Below are 18,482 nucleotides of genomic sequence, written 5' to 3'. Positions count from 1 at the left end.
TACTCGTGTTAGTGAGGAAATAAAATGCAATGTGACATTTGATGGTACTCCAGGGGTATAATGCACCAATTAGTCACTAACTATAAAACGGGGAAGAAGACGGTGGCGATGTGGGAGTAGTCTAACTTCGATTCCTCTCGTAGCCAATCGGGCAGCCTGGCGGGTTTTGGTTGTTGATGCTGACCTGCCACATCTTTCTTCAAACGTGAGAATATACCTTGCCTTATGGCATCGTTTGTGACCGAAGTGCTTGCCAGTTCTGGCAAACTGGAAAAAGAGGATCTGTCCGGAAAAATAAGCAAGATGTCACGGAAGGTGGAGGAAACTAAGGTACTGTAAACAACTAGCTATCATAGCATTAGCTGCTTTTAGGAAAGTTTGAACTAGCATTAGCCGTTAGCGTTAACAATTTCAAAAGGCAGAAAACCTTTTAGAACATTGGTTTTATTTTTAAACTGCTCACCGATCTAGCTTTTAAGCACATCTATATAACCTCAGCCACACCATTAGCAAATGCACCGTGCAGCCGTTGATAAACACAGGCATGTTAGCAAACTCTTGGCTAGTCCAAAGTGGTGACACTTGACTACGTGGCTCCGTTATTTGGACGATTTAAAAGCACATTTAGAGCGTCTATGAACACACACAACAGGTTTATACTGCATGTAACTCGGCAAGCGCTTTGGGACAAAATGACGGACTTAAGTTTCTGTGTTGAGTGACCTGAAATTATTAAATGTTGGTCAGGGATTTTTAACATTAGTAACAGAATTGAACCTCAATGCAGTTGGACACTAAAGTCATTGGAAGCCATATAGGTAAAGACATGCAGCTGGACAACAAATAGAATTCATATATGGTATGGAGATGCATGTATTGGTTGTATGTAATCTTGCTGTCACGATTTAGATTTAGCCTATGTCTCTTTAGCATTAACCTCTTTGCTTTCAAATACTGTTTAATTTTGTATAGGAGGAGCTATATGAAATGATAAACAAGAGGTATGCTGACTTCCTACCTAGTCTCCAAGGCTCAGAGGAGCTAATGATACAGGTTGATGAGGTTTCCAAAGAAATGGATGCGTTGAAAAACTGCATTGAGAATGAGGTATGATTGCACTTGGAACCCACAAGCAAATATTTACTGTAGTGCTTATTTTGTTTGTAATGTCTTTGTGTTTGTGCATGCGGATGTAGGTACAGCAAAATATCCAGGTGGCAGTGACTGAGTATGCAAAGCTGAAGCAGCAGCTTGAAAAAAATACTGTCATTATAGAAGTGCTTGGACACCTTAAAGAGGTACAAAACATGACCAAATACTAGTATGTCATGTTAAATTTAATATGATCTGAATTCTTTATAAATTAAAGTATTTCTTCAGGTATTTTTGCAGATTAACCAAGGAGTAAATATGTAATTTTGTGACGAGTTTTTTTTTTTTAATAGTTTCATAATGCAATGGAGGAGTTCAACAAAGCTTTACCAAACAAGAATTATGTTGAGGCAGCCAACATGCTTAAACAGGTAAGAGCACTTGGATCATGTCAATATGAAGCCTGAACTGGGAATGAGCATATCACATTCAGTAAATTTCGCTCTGAGTCGTGCATATATGGTAAATGAGATCAACAAACATCTCAATCTGCAATAAACCAATTATTATCTGTGATGCTCATTATTCATTTAGTGCTTTTGTCCGGTGGGTCGTTGTTGTAGGCAAGGGCCAGCGTGGATTCACTTAAAGTGTGGAAGCTCTCCCAGGTGCCGCTGCTCGGTGCTCTGAGCTCAGAATTAACAGTGCAGAGAGAAAATTTGATTCATCACCTGGGAGATGAATGGAAGCGCCTCGTCATCTGGAGATTGCCACCTTCAAATGGTACGATGACATCAGAAACCCAGCTGAATTATTCTTTTCAAATTTAGCCAAGTTTACAGAGCCATCATGTAGATTTAAATGGAATGCAGAATGTGAAGAGGTTTATTCATTGAATGGAGTTTGGAGGGTACAAGTCATGCTTTTTAAAAACAACTGATGTTCTGTTGGGCTGCCCAATCAGATCCTGCAGGTCCGAAATCTTTCCTGAAGGTGGAGTTAAACCTGAGTCGTGCTTGCAGTAAGGACATCGAACCAACACCAAGTGCTCTCCTGTGTTGCGTCTTGCAAGCTTTGGCCATTCAGGGAGAGCTTCAGAACAAGATCAAACTCTTCAGTAAGTGCACATACTCATTAATTTGATCAATTATTAAATCTCCAGGACCACAGGTAATTCGCCTCATCCTTTTTTTTTGAGAATTTCAACGGGCAGATAAACTGAGCAGCAGAATGACGCATGAAACTGGTGTACCTGTATAAGATCATGTTTGTTTTACCCATAAACAAGAGCCCTCAGATGTTTTCTGCTTTTATCGTGCAGGTCAGGTGCTCGTGAAATTCATGCTGAAGCCAGTAGTCATGTATCCGTTCATCTCAGTGACTGTGGCTGAGCAGCAGGAAGAGGGAATCATCTTGGCTTTACAGGGGTTGGAGAAGAGCCATGACGAGAGATCCACTCCTTCACAGGTCTACAGCAAACTGCTGATGGTTCTAAAGACGCTGCACAAACATCTGCTAGGTACAGTGTTGATGGAGTAGTGGCCAGAGATGTCCATATCATACTGGGAGGCTGTTGTCTTTAGTTCAGACATGACCTAGTACTCCTGAGAAAAGCGTGTCACATGTCTGGTTTTTTTTAGATGTTTCGATCGGTGACAAAAAGCTTTCGGCCATTTTGGGAGAGCTGATTTGGGAGGAAATGTCCCGCTGTATCATCCACGAGTGTCTGGTGCACTCCATCCCCAACAACAGCAGCCAGCTGGAGAACTACAGCACTGTATGGCCCGAACAGTGTTTCCACTGTATTAATACAGTTTATATTCTGTGAACAGTTTTAGATGGATAATGATTGGTGGAGATTCCTGTTTTTATTGTCTTGTTTCAGTCTCGGTAAACTATAAAGTTGCATATTCCAGGTCATCAAGCAAACGGAGGAGTTTGAAAAGTCACTGAAGGAGATGGAGTTTCTGCAGCGTGACTCCACAGATCTCCTCAAGTATGCTAGAGATGTCAACTGTCACTTCGCCAGCAAGAAGTGCAAAGATGTCATCGTAGCAGCACGCAAGCTCATGACATCCAAGATGCACAACACAGTCAAAGTAAGTTGCCCTCAGACGTTTTTAGCTTTGAATCTACATCATTATTTCTGCCACTCTAAATTCTTTGAAGTTGTCATCCATTCAATTTCTGCTTGGAATGAACTGGCTCTCCACAGGAGTGTAAGAGATGGATTTAAAGCCACCTAATAGTCCTTCCATTTCCTTCTGTTAGATCACACCAGACTACAAAGTGCATCTTCCTAATCTGCCTATGCCAGGTCAGGAGGTGAGGGCAAAGCAAGAGGTCACAAAAGAAGTACTGACTTTGGAAAATGCAAAGCAGCTCTCGGCGTGGAGCCTGTGTCTGCCTGCATGTCGGATTAGTGAGTCGGTGCAACAGCTGATGGATCTCGCCATCAACACCCTGTGTGAAGCTATCGGAAGCTCCACGTATTGGTACGTTCTGGTGCTGAGAACTCTGATCTACAGTGTTGATACTGACCACGTGACCTCCGAGTCAAAACATCAGGTTTACTTAATAAAGCATTTTAATGTGTGTTAGAGATGGATGCATAGCAAATGACTAAACAATGGCCTCTTACTCTCTGCAGTGCATTACAGCTCTTCTTCACTGTGAGGAACATCTTCCAGCTCTTCTATGATGTTGTTCCAACATATCACAAGTAAGCTTTTATTATTGTTGTCATTATTATGTGAGATGTTTTGTGATGTGAATTTAACACAGCTCCTCAATGTTAAAAAATTTTTTGGTTTCTTTGTCATCCAGAGAAAATTTGCTCAAGTTCCCACATCTGGCGGCTATACAGCACAACAACTGCATGTACCTGGCGCATCACCTGCTCACTCTGGGCCACCATTTCAAAGCTCACCTGCCGCAGCCCCACAGTGAGGGCATTGCCACATTTGTTGACATGGTGCCAGGATTCAGGAGGCTAGGTAAATGAAGACTTGATCTATTTGATGGTAGAAAACATATATTCTGGTCAGCCATTTGATACTCAGGTTTTAGGCTAACATTTCCACTTCCCCACCCAATTCTGAGCCCTTGGTTTTATTTTATTTGTTTGTTTTTTTTTCTTAAATTCTAGGTGCTCGGTGCTTCTTGGCACAGATGAATGTGCAGAGAGCTGAACTCTTGGAGAGGCTGTCTACTGCTCATAATTTCTGCAACCTGGATGATGAAGACAACTACATAGCAGCCAGCAAAGCAGTTCGGCAGGTACACGAGGCATTCAAACCCAGAGTTTTATTTTTTCATACATACACTGCTTCTGACAGTGTTCTGTCTTGTTGGACTTCAGGTCATCCATCAGCTGAAGCAGTTGGCCACAGTGTGGCAAGATGTCCTTCCAGTCAGCATCTATTGTAAAGCTATGGGCAACCTCCTCAACACAGCCATCACTGAAGTCATAGCCAAAATTATGATGCTTGAGGTTTGTCACTGTTCATGAAGTTACACAGAGCTGTACGAGTTGATGTAGATACGTCCTTGTGCAGAAAATATTACAAGACTCTAGAGAAAAGGATGTGAAGTGATCATCCTTTCTTTTAATTACCGTAGTTTCTGGACTACAGAGTGCACCTGATTAAAAGCCTCATAATCTAATTTTAGAAAGAAAATCAATTTTGTACTTATACAAAGCGCACCGGATTTTAAGCCGCAGGTATCCCACGTAGTACCGTAATTTCCGGACTATAAGCCCCTACTTTTTTCCTACACTTTAAACACTGCGGCTTATTTATGTTTTTTTTTTTCGTGGCCCACTATCACAACTATTGTGAATCAGTCATTTTTACTGACCCTCATCCACATGGAAAATACCAGAAGAAAAGCATATGATGCGGTTTTTAAGTTAACAGCGATCACTCTGGCGGTTGAAGAAGGAAATTGAGCTGGCGCACGTAATCTTGGCATACATTACGGTAATCAATGGGGAGAAGGTGGAGACACCCGCCTGAAGAACTGATCCAAAGCAAAAAGACAACAAAAGCTTTTAGACGTAAACATCGCAGGTGGCCCAAGCTTAAACTTTCTGGAAGACTGGGTCAACACACAGAGCAGGCGGCCGCGGTGTTTCCGCTGTACAAGACTGAAGGCAAAAGCAATCGACACCGCGATGAAAATAGAAGATTTTAGAGGTGGGCCATCGAGGAGTTTTAAATTGTTTATTGTTTGAGCAAAAAAAAAAGGCATAAACAATGTAATTTGTGTGTAGCTGACACAAACCTATATATCAAGGTAGCTGCATTACAGACAGTTAGAAAAAAAAAAAAAAAGCATTTACCGGTAGAATATATTTGTTTATGTTGCTAAACGGATTAAATTAAAAGAAATCTTGACATGATAAAAATTGGATTTAAGGTCTGTATAAACATACAAGTGAAAAGAGTGGCTGTTGTTTCTTACCTGGCTGTTTGTCACTCGTCAGTGACTCGTCTCTTACGGTAATAAAAACATATACCTGTACTGAATGTTGCTTGTGCCACGAAAAAAACCCATAAATAAGCCGCACCGTAGAATAAGCCGCAGTGTTTAAAGTGTAGGGAAAAAAAGTAGCGGCTTATAGTCCGGAAATTACGGTACTCATTCAAGGCATCCTATGGAAAAAAGGAAACAACACTCAGAAGCTGCACTTTGGTCTTTAGAAGCTCCAGACAAGTTTTACTCAAATCCTGCCCCATTTTTACCCCTATTATGCCTGAGGGCAAAACATTCTTCACGGGGTTCTCGGCTTTAAGTGTTGCGTAATTCATATTAACTCAGTCTGTGAAGGTAAGAATGTTGAAACTCAAAATTCAGCACTAATCTTAAAAATATGTACATAATAATACATAAAAATACATTGCTGATAATGTAAATTATTAAATGCATTATGAGCTCTCTAGCAAGCATATTTAGGGAACTCCTGGACTACCTCCTGTATTGAGACCAATGATTACATCATTAGATTCGTTTAAATTATTTTAATTAAATTCCAGGATATGTGCTGGTAAAAGATGCTGCCAAATGTGGGATTATCCATACAAATAAGACAGTTCTGCAACTTATGGTCTTTGCTTTACATGTGTTGGTCCACAGGACATTTCCTCTGAGGGTGGCGAGCACCTGCACACCCTGTGCCAAACCATCATCGAGGAGGGTCCGCTCGTCTTCACTCCCCTGGCTGAAGAAAACAAGAATAAGAAATATCAGGAGGAAGTGCCTCTCTATGTGAAGAAGTGGGGGACCTTTAAGGAGCTGGTCATCGTGTTAAGGGCCAACCTGCAGGAAATAGTGGACAGGTAAGAAATTGCTGCAAGCTTCTCTTACATTTTTTTTTTTTTACCTGCTTTCTTTCATTTTGGTTTCCTCTCATCAGATGGACCGATGGCAAAGGTCCACTGGCCGTGGAATTCTCTAGTACGGAGATCAAGAATCTCATCCGGGCCTTGTTTCAGAATACAGAGAGGAGGGCTGTGGCTCTGACTAAAATCAAATAAATTTGAAAGCTCTTCTACTTGATTGGGGAAAATAAAAAGATTACTGCCTTTGTTTATTTCCATGTTTTGTCTGTTGTCAGTACCATTACTGCAGCCACAAGCTGGTTGGAATCAGTCTGTGGGATACCTTCTTCCTCAGGCTGCAATTACTCTCGCAGAAGATTGCATTTAGATTTCTTTTAATGGTGGTTTTACACCCTGCTGATGTTGTATAAGCAGCTTCCTGCCATCTGTTAACGCGTGATGATGAATCCAGGGATAACTTCACTAGTGGTGGTGGTTAGCTAGTGGAGTTCAAACTTCTCTACTTTATATTTCAGCAAGAGAGAACTACATCTGGATGACCGTGCAAACTCAGTCACACAATCTGTGGCCTCGGCAAATTCTGCAAAATATTTCTAACACTTGTACACACAATTGGACTGAACTCCTGTATGGTGTATTTATTGCCTCTTTAAAAAAATAAAGAATGACCCTCTCCTTTCATAACTTTGAAATCGGTGCCCGTCTCTTTGAAAATGTGTGTGAGGAACTGACTGTTGGCTCAAAGTTGTCCCAGCAGCAGAGTCGTGGGGAGGAGTCTGCACAGCTGGACACATCAGCTCCTCAGACCTCATCTGATCCAACTTTACCAAGGACCTGATGTTCTTCTGTCTTGTGTCCTATTCACTGAGGTATGTGACTTCATTTCTAAAAACTTGAAATCGAGCAATAAAATCACTTAAATCATTACAGTTTAGTTGTATCTCACTGCATAATTGTTTTTTTTAAATAATTCCTTCCAAATATATTTTTCTTTGCACTGAGCAGCCCAGAGAGTCAGGAGGCTCCAAATTTAGAGGGAACATAAAAGTGTGAAAGTTCTCACTTAAAAATATATTTCATTGAGTCAGTCTTTAGGAGGAATTTTTTTTTTCTAAACCGAGGATGAATATTGATGCAGTTTTTTGTTTTTTTTTAGGTAACCTCTGTTTCATCTAATAGATAATTGGTAGATACAGAGAAATAACCAGAAATATCTTTGAATTGATCTACCCGCCAGCGTGGTAGCTTCACTTGTGGCTGGATGTGTTTACTGTATCAGACACAGACAAGGATTCCCTTAAAACCTCTGACAAAGACGTTCAGTAATCTCTTCAAATCCACCATCTTCCTTCATGTATCTCCACCGATTAATTTCAGGGATTACTGATAATCCCCGAGTTTCTGATGAACTGGTGGTGGCCACAATTCTGATCAGCACGTTTGACACTGTCCAAACAGCAAGTCATGAGGATGAGAGGGGCCCATTTAACACACCACTAAGGGATCTATAAATGACAGAAGTTCTCCAGAAATCTCCAAGAGGATCAAATAGATTTTTATTGGCTGTACAATTGTCAGCGCAGAAATTGAACTCTTCCAAAAGGAAGGTGGTCGTTCAGTTGGGTCTTTAGTTAAACATATTTTTAATGGCTTGCAACAAAAAAATAACACAAACCCAAAACCTCAACCTTCTGACAAACCGCCCTTAAAAAAGAAATAAAACAAATTAATCTTAATTTCACTGAGTTGCAAAAACTTTAATGAGAAGAGCAAGGAATGGACTGTTATCAAATCAATATCATGGAGGATAATTTACTAAAGATTAATAAGATTGTAGGTCCCCATCAAGAGACCTGAGTATTATTTACATCCTCTGTAAATTTAAACCTTGTGTCAGTGCGTAGAAGACCCAATTTAATTATTTACTCCACTCATATTCATCCAGATTAACTAATTTAGTTGACATGACCTTGACATCGAAACACCTTCTGTTGTCTCAGGCTGAACATGTCACAACTTTCAACAAAACTCATTTCACCTCTTGCTGATGTTATTTTCAGGTTACAGCTAAAGGCATTGATGTTTCTATGATGGAGTCAGAGGGAAGCTACAATGGTTCTCTTCCACCTTCTCTGGAGGCCACTTCCTCCCTGGTCGGGGACCCCCACAAGCAGCCCTCTCAGCATCTGACAATGGCCAAACAAGAGCAACACAGCATCCAAGTGGCTCCCCTGGAGCCAGTGGAGGAGAACCCAAGGCCTCAGCGCTCACATCGCAGCAGAAACTTCAAGCGTTTCAGCTCCAGATGGCAATCCAGAGGCTCCAGTGGGAGCTGCAACATTCACTTTTCTGGCATGGAGAAAATGCATATTGGAAAAAGCCACAAAAAGCGCTGTAAACTGCTTGGCGATGAAAGCTCTCCGCACATCATGGCCAGCAATCAGCGTCAGCGATACGTCACCAAGGAGGGCAAATGCCGGGTCAATCTTGGACCCATTGAAGACAAGAGCCGTTTTCTATCAGACATATTTACTACATTGGTGGACCTGAAATATCGCTGGTTCCTTCTTGTGTTCAGCATGGGCTACATTCTGACGTGGGTGGCTTTTGGTGGAATCTACTATTTTGGCGCGTGGTTGCGTGACGACATTGCTCATGTTGATGACCCATTATGGCAACCATGCTATGAAAATGTAGATGGCTTCCTTTCAGCCTTGTTACTGTCTTTGGAAAGCCAAAGGACAATTGGTTATGGATTCAGGATGGTGACAGCTAGCTGCCCAGAGGGACCAGTTCTCCTGATGATGCAGTCCATCCTTGGCTCCATTATTGACGCTCTGCTGGTCGGCTGCATGTTTGTAAAAATCTCTCGCCCACAGCAGAGGGCCCAGACTCTGATCTTCAGCAAGCAGTGTGTCATATGTGAACGAGATGAGATGCTGTGCATGCTCTTCCGTATTGGAGATCTGAGGGAGAGTCATATGGTTGATGCTAAGATCCGAGCAAAGCTGATCAAGTCCAGACAGACCCAGGAGGGTGAGTTCATTCCACTGGAGCAGTCAGAAATCAACCTGGGCTATGACACTGGGGGAGATAGGCTGCTCTTGGTGGAACCTCAGACCATTACCCATGTTATCAATAAAAGGAGCCCCTTCTGGGAAGTGGGATTCGACCGTTTAAAGAGGGAGAGCTTCGAGATCATTGTCATCCTTGAGGGCATAGTCGAAGCATCAGGTTTGTAGACAAATATTTTTGTTCTCCTGCTATACTGAGTTTGATTTTCATTGTAAATTAAACCGTAAGAAAGCGTGCAATGACCTACAGATTTTCAAAGATATATATCAGTGCTGTGTTGATATTTTCTTGTTGTTCCACTGAGCTTTTGTTGTGTTGCAGGAATGACCTGCCAGGCAAGAACCTCATACACTGAGGATGAAGTCCTCTGGGGACACAGATTTGAGTCCTGCATTTCCTTAGAGAAAGAAGCATTCCGTGTGGACTACAGCGCATTTCATAAGGTCTTTGAGGTGCAAATGTCCTCCCTCAGTGCAAAAGACAGGAATGCAGCAAAGGAAAAGAAGGAAATATTTTAAAAGTTGCATTTAACATCCGACAAAGCTATTTAAAAAAAATTATTTTGAACATTAAATATACTAAAGTTTCATGTGGTTTCAGGGCACTGTAATTTATTGTTATATTGTGGTGGGGATGCAGGTACCTCTCACCCAGGTGGATTATGGGTTGGGGTGGCGTGTTCTGTTTTCGGCGCACTGTTAGCATTTAGTCAGTTGAGTTTTTAGGTTTATAAAGAAAACAAGGAAAAACTGTTCTGAGTCTTTCTTCGTCTTGCCACAAATTAAGTTTTGTTGGAAATTTTAGTCTGCGTTTGTATTGTATTCCATGAATGGTTTTATATTGTGTTCATGTATTCAAAAAATAAAATCATCAAAGTATTTCAGTTGTGTTTCTGTGTATACCGGTAATGGCAAGAGGTTTTTAAATCTATTTTAAGTTGCCCACATTTCTCCGGCCCACAAGATGGCGCTAATACACGCAAATGCAAAATAAATATTCAAACCTTGAAAAGAGAAGAAGTATTGTCAGAAGCGCGGCATGATGGGATATCAAAGTCCTCCGGCGGCGCGTTACCGCCATGTCGCCTAGAGAAAAGCATTTAGCCATCCTCTCTGCTTTAGGCCTCGTTACTTTAGCGTTTTATTATATTCCAGTGTTTCTCTATCTTATTTTATTTCTCATAGTTTGTTGCATTTTGTGGTATTATCACAACGGTGAACTACTTCCAGCCAGGTTGGGCCTTTATCCGCGGGTGAAATTAAACGTCCCATTTGGGATCCGGCGCTGGCTGGGGGGTTGGGGGGCAACCGGCGTGTCGGTTGCACAGCGGAAAAGAAGTAAGAGTAGCAAAAACAAGACCGCGGTCCGGGAGCCAGAGAGTAACTTTGGAGTAACTGGGGTCTACCGGAGAGAATCGGAGACTGAATCATTTATTTTCAGCCCTCGGGATTTTCTCATGGGGAGTTACATCGGTAAACCCGAAAGTCCTCCCGCTGCCTCCGGGAGGCCGAGAGTGATGAGAAATCCCCGAGAACAGCTCCGGGAAAAGCTGTCCAGACCGAACCATGCAGTTTATACTCCAAACCGGAGACTGTCATTTGCTGGGTACGTACTCATTCACTCAATCAGTAACGTTTCCAACACGAGTCCCAGACCCGCGATAGCTTCATGTGGCGGACAACGTTCGGTTTCCGAGCGGGGTTTAATAAGAAAATGTGAATTTTATAGATTTATAACATACTGCTACATGTTCTCGGACCTACACAACACAATAATCGAAGAGTCAACACCTAAAGTTGTGTTTGGTTTTTAAGGGTTTTCGTGTAGTTTCCTTTGTAGTGTTTTGGTTCCGTAGAGCAACAAGTGGACTATTGTCTGCTATAGAATCTGATGCTTCTGCTAAAATGTGAACAGAAATTCGATTTTGTACAAACGACGCCAGAAGTCAAATAAGTTTCGTTCAATTTTTCTTAGTTTTGCTGAAAAGCACATGTTCAATGTCAATATTATTATATGACTAAGAAGTCCAAGCGGATCCCTGCTTGAACTTCTTAGTCATATAATAATATTGTAATAATATTGTTTGGTCTCCGTTAGGTTTCTATTGTATATTTACTGTGGGTGAAAAAAGAACTTGGATCTAATATTTTAGATTATTCCAATGTAATGCAACATTAATATAGGTTTTGGTGTGTTTTTTATAAGCCTAATTTAACAAAAAGAACCAGTTGAAATATGTAAACAGGTGTGGGATAATAACTGAAGAATTATTAATATATGCAAGAATTATGCGCCCTCACATTGCATGTCTTCTTGCAGGGAGCCTCCTGGAGTGCCAGCTAGGTTCACCATCACCCCACAGCGTCACTACCCCTTGCAGCAGCCGGGTATCTCATCAGTGGGTGTACTACCGCCTGTAAAATGGGATGGCTTCAGGAAGAAGAGCATCCTCAGTCCTCGCAACTCTATGGGTATCCTCAGCCCTGTCACAGTGAAGATTGCAAGGCCTGACCACCACAGTAGCCCCAGGTCTATAAATGTTGACTTTTTATTTGGCTTTAGGCATTTTAATGTTCAGAATCCCGCAAAGCTACATTTTTGCCCCATTAAAATGTGTCTTTGCAGCTTGAGTTACAAAACTGTTTTGTTTCCATCTCTGCATGTAGTGTAGACCATTTGAGTTGTGCCGGACTCCCGAAGAGCCCCGTGGACCCTTGCTCAAGAGAAAGCGTCCTTAAGGTGTTAAAGGAAAGTCGTAAGAGAAACGTAGAGGATGAAGACAGAAGCTTTACAACTGAGCAGAGGAACAAAAGAAGGTATTGGTTTCAAAGGGATGATGAGAACCGACAAAATTCCCATATCGAGATTACTTTTTTGTATTGTAATCCTGATTGTATATCATAATTAGTGTGTTGCTGTCAGTAGTTCGATCATATGTTTGGTTTTACATTTGATTATATTTTCTTAGGCGTAATGACAGTGGTGGGAGTGCACACTCTGCTTTTGAACCTCTCTTACCCAATGGAACACCATCACAGCTGGTTCCCAAGTGAGTTTATCTTAAATTAATACACAGTTAAATCTACGTGTTGATCTTTGCGTGTAAGATTTTCCTTCCTTGCTTTAGACCAGGAAGCCTAAAAAGAGGAATGACCTCCCTGATGGAGGAGTCCATTATGAAGAGGTCTCGCACATCCTCTATTAGTTCTGGCACTGGATTCCATGCACCAAGAGGAACCCCAGGCACCACACGAAACCCCATCCACAGCTCTTACAGCTCTACATTGGGGCTCAGCCAGGTATAACTTTGCTCTTAGCACCTTTGTTTGGCCTTGCTTAAGTTAGATTAAGATCTCACACTTTATTCAATTTTTCAGAGGAAGAAAAGGTCAGCACCCAGTCCCACGATGTCCAGCCCTGGATCATCTCGCTCACAGACTCCTGAGGGAGCCTCAAAAAGATCCAGGTACATTGCTGTAGTTTCCTAATGATAATCTAAGTAAAACCTAATGTATCTTTTTAAACTTCTGATCTCATTAATAGAGAGGAAGAAGGACAGTCTCCCAGTTCAGCATCTTCTATGAAGTCAGACCAGGCAGCCTCTGAGAAAGCAGCTGTAACTTGTAAGACACATTTTATTAAAAGAAAACATTCACTTACTTGAATTGAAGCCTGTTCTACGATACAAAGTTTAAAAACAAAACAAAAAACATTCTTATCTTTATAATTGCTGTTGCAGCTGACCTGACCCCGGTCCCCAAGGTCCCAGTCACTACCTCAATCAACTCAACGGGTAGTGGCGGGAAAAGGAAACGGAGGATCCAGTTGATATCCAGCCACAGAGATGATAACATATCTTTGGTAAGGAGTTGTACACAGTCATAGACGTGTTGATATAGTAGATTTCACTAATATTCATTGTGTTTGTTCTTTTGCAGCCCCCACCTCCGGAACTGGGCTATACCATCACTGTGAAGGACCTTGATGATGAGAAGAAGGCTGCCATCAACAAGATCCAGAAGATCCTGGAGACACCTGGTGGGTATCAACAGTGGTGCTGTGGTCGATTCCCAACTGTGACATATGACACGTGCGATTTTTATTTGATTTTTCCAACACCAGAGCCAGAGAAGTCTGTCTCTCCTTCCGATACCGCCCTTTCCCAGTGGCCTTCTACTAACTCGACCACTACAACCATTCTGAGCAGTCTGCTAGCAGCTCCATTGCCCACAACCTCTGCTGCTGCCATCCCAGTCATCAATCTAAACCCAAGCCCCGTGACGAGCGTGGCTACATCCCCAGCAGCCTCTAGCCCACTGCTTGAGGCTCTGAAAATGAAGAGCAGCACTCCTATTAGTTCTCTATCGACTGTCAACTCAACTACAGGTACATTAGTGAACCAAAGATGCTTCCACAAAACTATCTGCAAACAGTAGAGCTAATGAGATCACTGTTGAATAATTATTTGATTTTCTTCTCCTTAATTTGATCATTTCTGCAGTTGTGACACCACCCTCACTGGCTAAACCCATTGGCTTAAAGCTGAATGTTTCTTCAGTGACTCCACAGTTGACACCTGTGTCCCAGCCTCAGTCCTCCTCTGTTGGTGTCTCGATTCCCTCTGCCTTTACTCAGCTGCCAAGCCAGGTGTCTGTGGCGCCCAGCACTGCTCCGAATGCTGGAAAACCTGGACTTTTTGGGTTGTTGGGCCAGAGTAGCACCCACACCTCTGCTTCCAGTCCCACCTCTACTGTTGCCTCTACCAACAGCAACTCTGCTTCAGTCACTAGCAACCCTCTGTTGGCTTCAGGGTTCAAGCCCATCTTCGCCGTCACGCCAACAGCGACCTCATCAACTATGTCGACCCCGGAGATCAAACCTGTCCAAACATTCAAACCCATCTTTGGCGCCACCACTGCAGGACCTGGGTTTCAGTCTTCTCCCATTACAGCTACAAACCCAGCTTCTACACTTTCTTCCAACATTACATCGTCTTTGTTTGGCTCCATAAGCAGCACCACAGTTGCTCCATCCATGTTCTCGAGCATGAGCAGCACCGTCACTGGCACAACCTCCGCTAACTCTGTCGCCGCCACCCAAAACGCAAACCAGCCAGCTTTGAAGTCACTCTTTGGAAACTGGACCGCACCAACTGCAGCAAGCACCAGTTCAGTTCCAGCGCTGGTCCCTAATGCTGGAAGCACCTTTCAGTTTGGGGCCACTACCACCACCGCCAACCCGGCTGCAGCAGCAGCAACAGCGCCCGCCCCCGCCCCCGCCCCCAGTGCTGCTACCACAAGCTCTAGCAATGGCTCCTTTACATTTGGAGCTACACAACCAGACCCTCAAGCTGCAAAACAAAAGGTATTTGCATTTGGCCAGGTGGCGCCAAGCCAGAATACAACTGGTGCATCTTTTGGGGGGTTTGGCACAGTGAGCACAGCTGTGACCACAGCTCCCACCACTGCTCAGCCTGCTTTCAGCTTCGGAAAGTCGTCATTTCAAGCACCAACCACACAGTCAGTGTTTGGCTCGTCATTGACACAGGCAACATTTGGCTCTTCACCGTCACAACCTCCCAAACCGTTCCCGTTTGGAGGCGGCGGCACGTCATCCACGACTGCCTCAAATCCTGCTCCATCCCCATTCACCTTTGGAGCAGCTGCTGTCACCACGACAACCAGCTTTGTGACCCCGACTAAACCAGCGTTTGGGGCCAACTCTACTGGCTTTGCATTTGGCACCAGTGCAGCAGCAGCGGCTCCTGCTGCACCGAGCTTTGGTGCGTCATCTCAGACTCAGAGTGCCACCTCTGGCACATTCTCATTTGGTGGAGCCCCTCCTCAGCAGACGCCCTCTGCCCCTGCTCCGGCAACACCCAGTGGATTTAACTTTGGCGCTGCAGTAACTCAGTTTGGGACCCCAGTTTCTAATAATGCTGCACCGCAGATGGGAAGCTTCAACTTTGGGGCGGCTGCTGCTACTGATAAGCCAGCATTTGGTAAGAGAATTATTAGAGAATATTAGAATTGTTTCATATCATTCTTTATGCTTACATTGACATAAGGGCCACCGTTTAATGTCTTTCTTTAAAAATCAGAGCTTTTGTTGCTTTTTTTTCCAGGCACACCTACACCAACCTTCGGCCAAAGTGCTGCCCAAGGTCCAATACCCTTTGGAACTCCAGCTCAAGGTTTCAATTCTGTACCTTTTGGTAAGTCATTTAGATTATGTGTATTATGTATGAAAATTCCTGGTTTTATCACCTGTTAAGCCCAATTTAAATGTAATTATTCTCTGCTGTCAGCCTTTAGGCTAAACAACTAGATTCAATCAATCAATCTTTATTTATATAGCATCTGTTAAAATCCAAATTGTTTCTATGCACTTTACACAAACCCAGGCCTGACCCCAACAAGCAAGAGTAGCAACCTCGCCTTTAACAAGAAGAAACCTTGAGCAGGACCAGGCTCGTATAGGTGGAGCGTCCTGCTGATGGCCGGCTGGGTAGAGAGAGAGGACAAGGGGGAGGACAGGTAGAGGAGAGAATAGGGAGAGATCAATGAAATACATTAATTATGTTCATTATAATAAACTGCCGGTAGAATTGAATGGGTCAGAGGTCAGTAGGTCAGCATACACCTATGAAGGCCGAGATATCAGGCATGTCAAACTCAGTCCTCGAGGGCCACGATCCTGCCGGGTTTTCTATCCCACTGAATGCATTTTCAGCCTGGTAGGACAGAAAACCCGGCAGGATCGTGGCCTTCAAGGACTGAGTTTGACACATGTGCTGTAGATGAATACGGGGGGGCAGAAATGGAGAGGCGAGGCAGCTGTGACCCCTGCAGGGTGACAGAGTTCTTTTTCAGGTGATCATGTTTCTGGACCCCGGCAGCCTCGGCCTATAGCAGCATAGCTAAGATGTTAAACTAATGATTAGACGACCCCCTAAGTATGATAATTTGTCTGTCTATGATAATAACTGGAACAACAGAATTAGTAACTAAGCTTTTTCAAAGAGGTATTTTTTTTAAATCTGATCTTAAAAGTAGCGATGGAGTCAGCCTCCTGTACCTGGACAGGGAGCTGGTTCCATAGCAGGGGGGCCTGATAGCTAAATGCTCGGCTAAATGTCTCTACTCCTAGAGACTCTGGGAACCACAAGTAGACCAGCATTCTGAGAGCGGAGCGGTCTATTTTGATTACGATATAAGGTGTCACTAGCTCCTCCAGGTAGGAGGGAGCTAGGCCTCTGAGGACCTTGTAGGTCAAAAGAAGAATTTTAAAAATGATTGTAGCTTGATGTCTCCAGACCTATTTAAGATTTGAAAGAATTTCAAATTGAATGTGTTTGCTTGGGTCAGTCAGTACTTCACAATTAAAGGTGTGATGCAACAAGCTGAGAGCAAAAGACCCACCTGAAAAGTTTGGCTATGTGATTATCATCCCTTCTCTCTGTCACAGGAGCTTCACCAACTCCCTCTTTCTCCATTGGAGCTGGATCAAAACCCTCTGGGGCAAGACAGAGGCTGCAGGCACGGCGACAGCACAACAGGAAGAAGTGATCAGCTCCATTTGTCCAGTGGGGCTTTTAGGAGAACTTGGCTATAGTAGCTGTGGTTAATCTGGCTAACATTGCTCTATTCTAAGCCCAACACCCCCCCCAATGAACCGTGCTCTCTGCTTCCTTCCCCTCCTCCTGTGGGTTGTGCTAGACGGAACGTGGTGTTTGCAGAGGAGTTGGAAATGACACACCAAATAGCTGAGTTCATGCTGCCTGGATGAGTGTAGGACTCAAAGAGGGAATGTAGCAGTGAGGGGGAAGAACAATGTGCTAATAAAAGTGAGAAAAAGACAGTTGAGTGTGATTGCGAGCAAAAGCATATCCAAAGTTTTCTTTCTTTTTACAGTATGTGGATATTGTTCTGGGTTTGTCTTAAAGCGGAAGTTGATGTGTGGTGAAGATGGAGCATTTGCTCACATTTATTTTTGTACATGGAGTGTTTCCTGGTTTGTACATTACCCAATATTTGAGTACAGTACCCGAATGAATGCTAGTCAGATGAGGTACACAACACTGCAAATGTAAAGCTTTGCAATGTTTGCATTTTAAATTATTTTTTTAATTGGCTCTGTGACCCTGTAAATGAGATGTTTCTGCACTTAAAGGTCAAAGTAAAGTACATCTTAATATAGGTAGTGCATACCTTTTATGTTCTTGTTTCTTCAGACAATGCAAGCATTCCCAGAGTCCTGTGGACAGCCTTTTACTTTTCTTTTTTGTAACTGTGAATGCCAACACTGATGTAATTATCTGGTCAGTATATGTTTAGGAGGAATTCCTAAATTGTGCTGAAGAACCAAAGCCTAATCTTCATTTCATGTTTGTTAATAGAACCTTTGATCTTTATCCTCAAAACTTGGGTGGTTTTTTTTTTCTTTCTCGGCCTCTTTTTAAGACGGCAAAATCAATATTGATTTGGCCCTAAAGTACTATTGGCAAAAAAATTAGCAAAATTTCAAAAATTTAAACATTGTCACTTTGTTTTCTCTAAAATCACTTTTTTTTAACAGATATTCTCACCGATGATTATCAGTTCTTATGGAAAATTGAACATATGCAGTTTTTGATGGTTAATTTTTTTTAATTATTAAAAACCTAATCCTTTCAAGAATCCAGCCAGAAGATAACATTCCTAAGTTCCATTCTAGTTTTTATTGTGGCAACAAAGCAACCTTTTTAAGTCGGGTGACCATGCACGCTGGACTGACAGGATCTACTCAATGTGTACCATAGATTTATTTGCTAATAAATGAGGTCACTTTTAAACCACTAGAATAAATTTGCTACCACAGAAAGAACATTTATTGTATATTTATTACGGGCACCTGTTAGCTTAAAGGTATTTTCCTTACAAGCAAGTACCTTTAAGATTACAGGTGCCGTCGTGTAAAGATCTGGGTGAA

General features: G+C 42.7%; 3 protein-coding genes across 3 annotated transcripts; all 3 read left to right on the top strand.

The window, feature by feature from the left end:
- The first annotated feature begins 1 nt into the window (after position 1).
- On the top strand, positions 2-6,688 carry zw10 (zw10 kinetochore protein). Its single transcript, XM_003970819.3, has 16 exons — positions 2-330; positions 973-1,107; positions 1,197-1,298; positions 1,446-1,523; positions 1,716-1,875; positions 2,057-2,209; positions 2,414-2,611; positions 2,733-2,869; positions 3,009-3,191; positions 3,364-3,587; positions 3,743-3,814; positions 3,919-4,088; positions 4,241-4,371; positions 4,454-4,585; positions 6,232-6,434; positions 6,512-6,688. Exons 1-16 carry the CDS (start codon positions 226-228, stop codon positions 6,630-6,632), a joined length of 2,304 nt encoding a protein of 767 aa, XP_003970868.2. The 5' UTR covers positions 2-225; the 3' UTR covers positions 6,633-6,688.
- Positions 6,689-8,400: 1,712 nt separating this feature from the next.
- Positions 8,401-10,375, top strand: LOC101069911 (G protein-activated inward rectifier potassium channel 3-like). The gene is made up of 2 exons (XM_003970829.2): positions 8,401-9,671; positions 9,834-10,375. The coding sequence occupies exons 1-2, from the start codon at positions 8,525-8,527 to the stop codon at positions 10,028-10,030; spliced, it is 1,344 nt and encodes a 447-aa protein (XP_003970878.2). The 5' UTR covers positions 8,401-8,524; the 3' UTR covers positions 10,031-10,375.
- Positions 10,376-10,546: 171 nt separating this feature from the next.
- On the top strand, positions 10,547-18,374 carry pom121 (POM121 transmembrane nucleoporin). Its single transcript, XM_003970830.3, has 13 exons — positions 10,547-11,117; positions 11,832-12,041; positions 12,179-12,328; positions 12,481-12,561; positions 12,640-12,811; positions 12,890-12,978; positions 13,056-13,135; positions 13,252-13,373; positions 13,451-13,550; positions 13,635-13,898; positions 14,014-15,513; positions 15,637-15,726; positions 16,980-18,374. Exons 1-13 carry the CDS (start codon positions 10,591-10,593, stop codon positions 17,078-17,080), a joined length of 3,486 nt encoding a protein of 1,161 aa, XP_003970879.3. The 5' UTR covers positions 10,547-10,590; the 3' UTR covers positions 17,081-18,374.
- Positions 18,375-18,482: the final 108 nt, after the last annotated feature.

The sequence above is a fragment of the Takifugu rubripes genome, chromosome 15 (assembly GCF_901000725.2).
Source record: "Takifugu rubripes chromosome 15, fTakRub1.2, whole genome shotgun sequence".
In the NCBI taxonomy this organism is placed as follows: Eukaryota; Metazoa; Chordata; class Actinopteri; order Tetraodontiformes; family Tetraodontidae; genus Takifugu; species Takifugu rubripes.
Note: the sequence above shows the minus strand (reverse complement) of the source record. Positions and strands in the feature narration are given on the sequence as shown.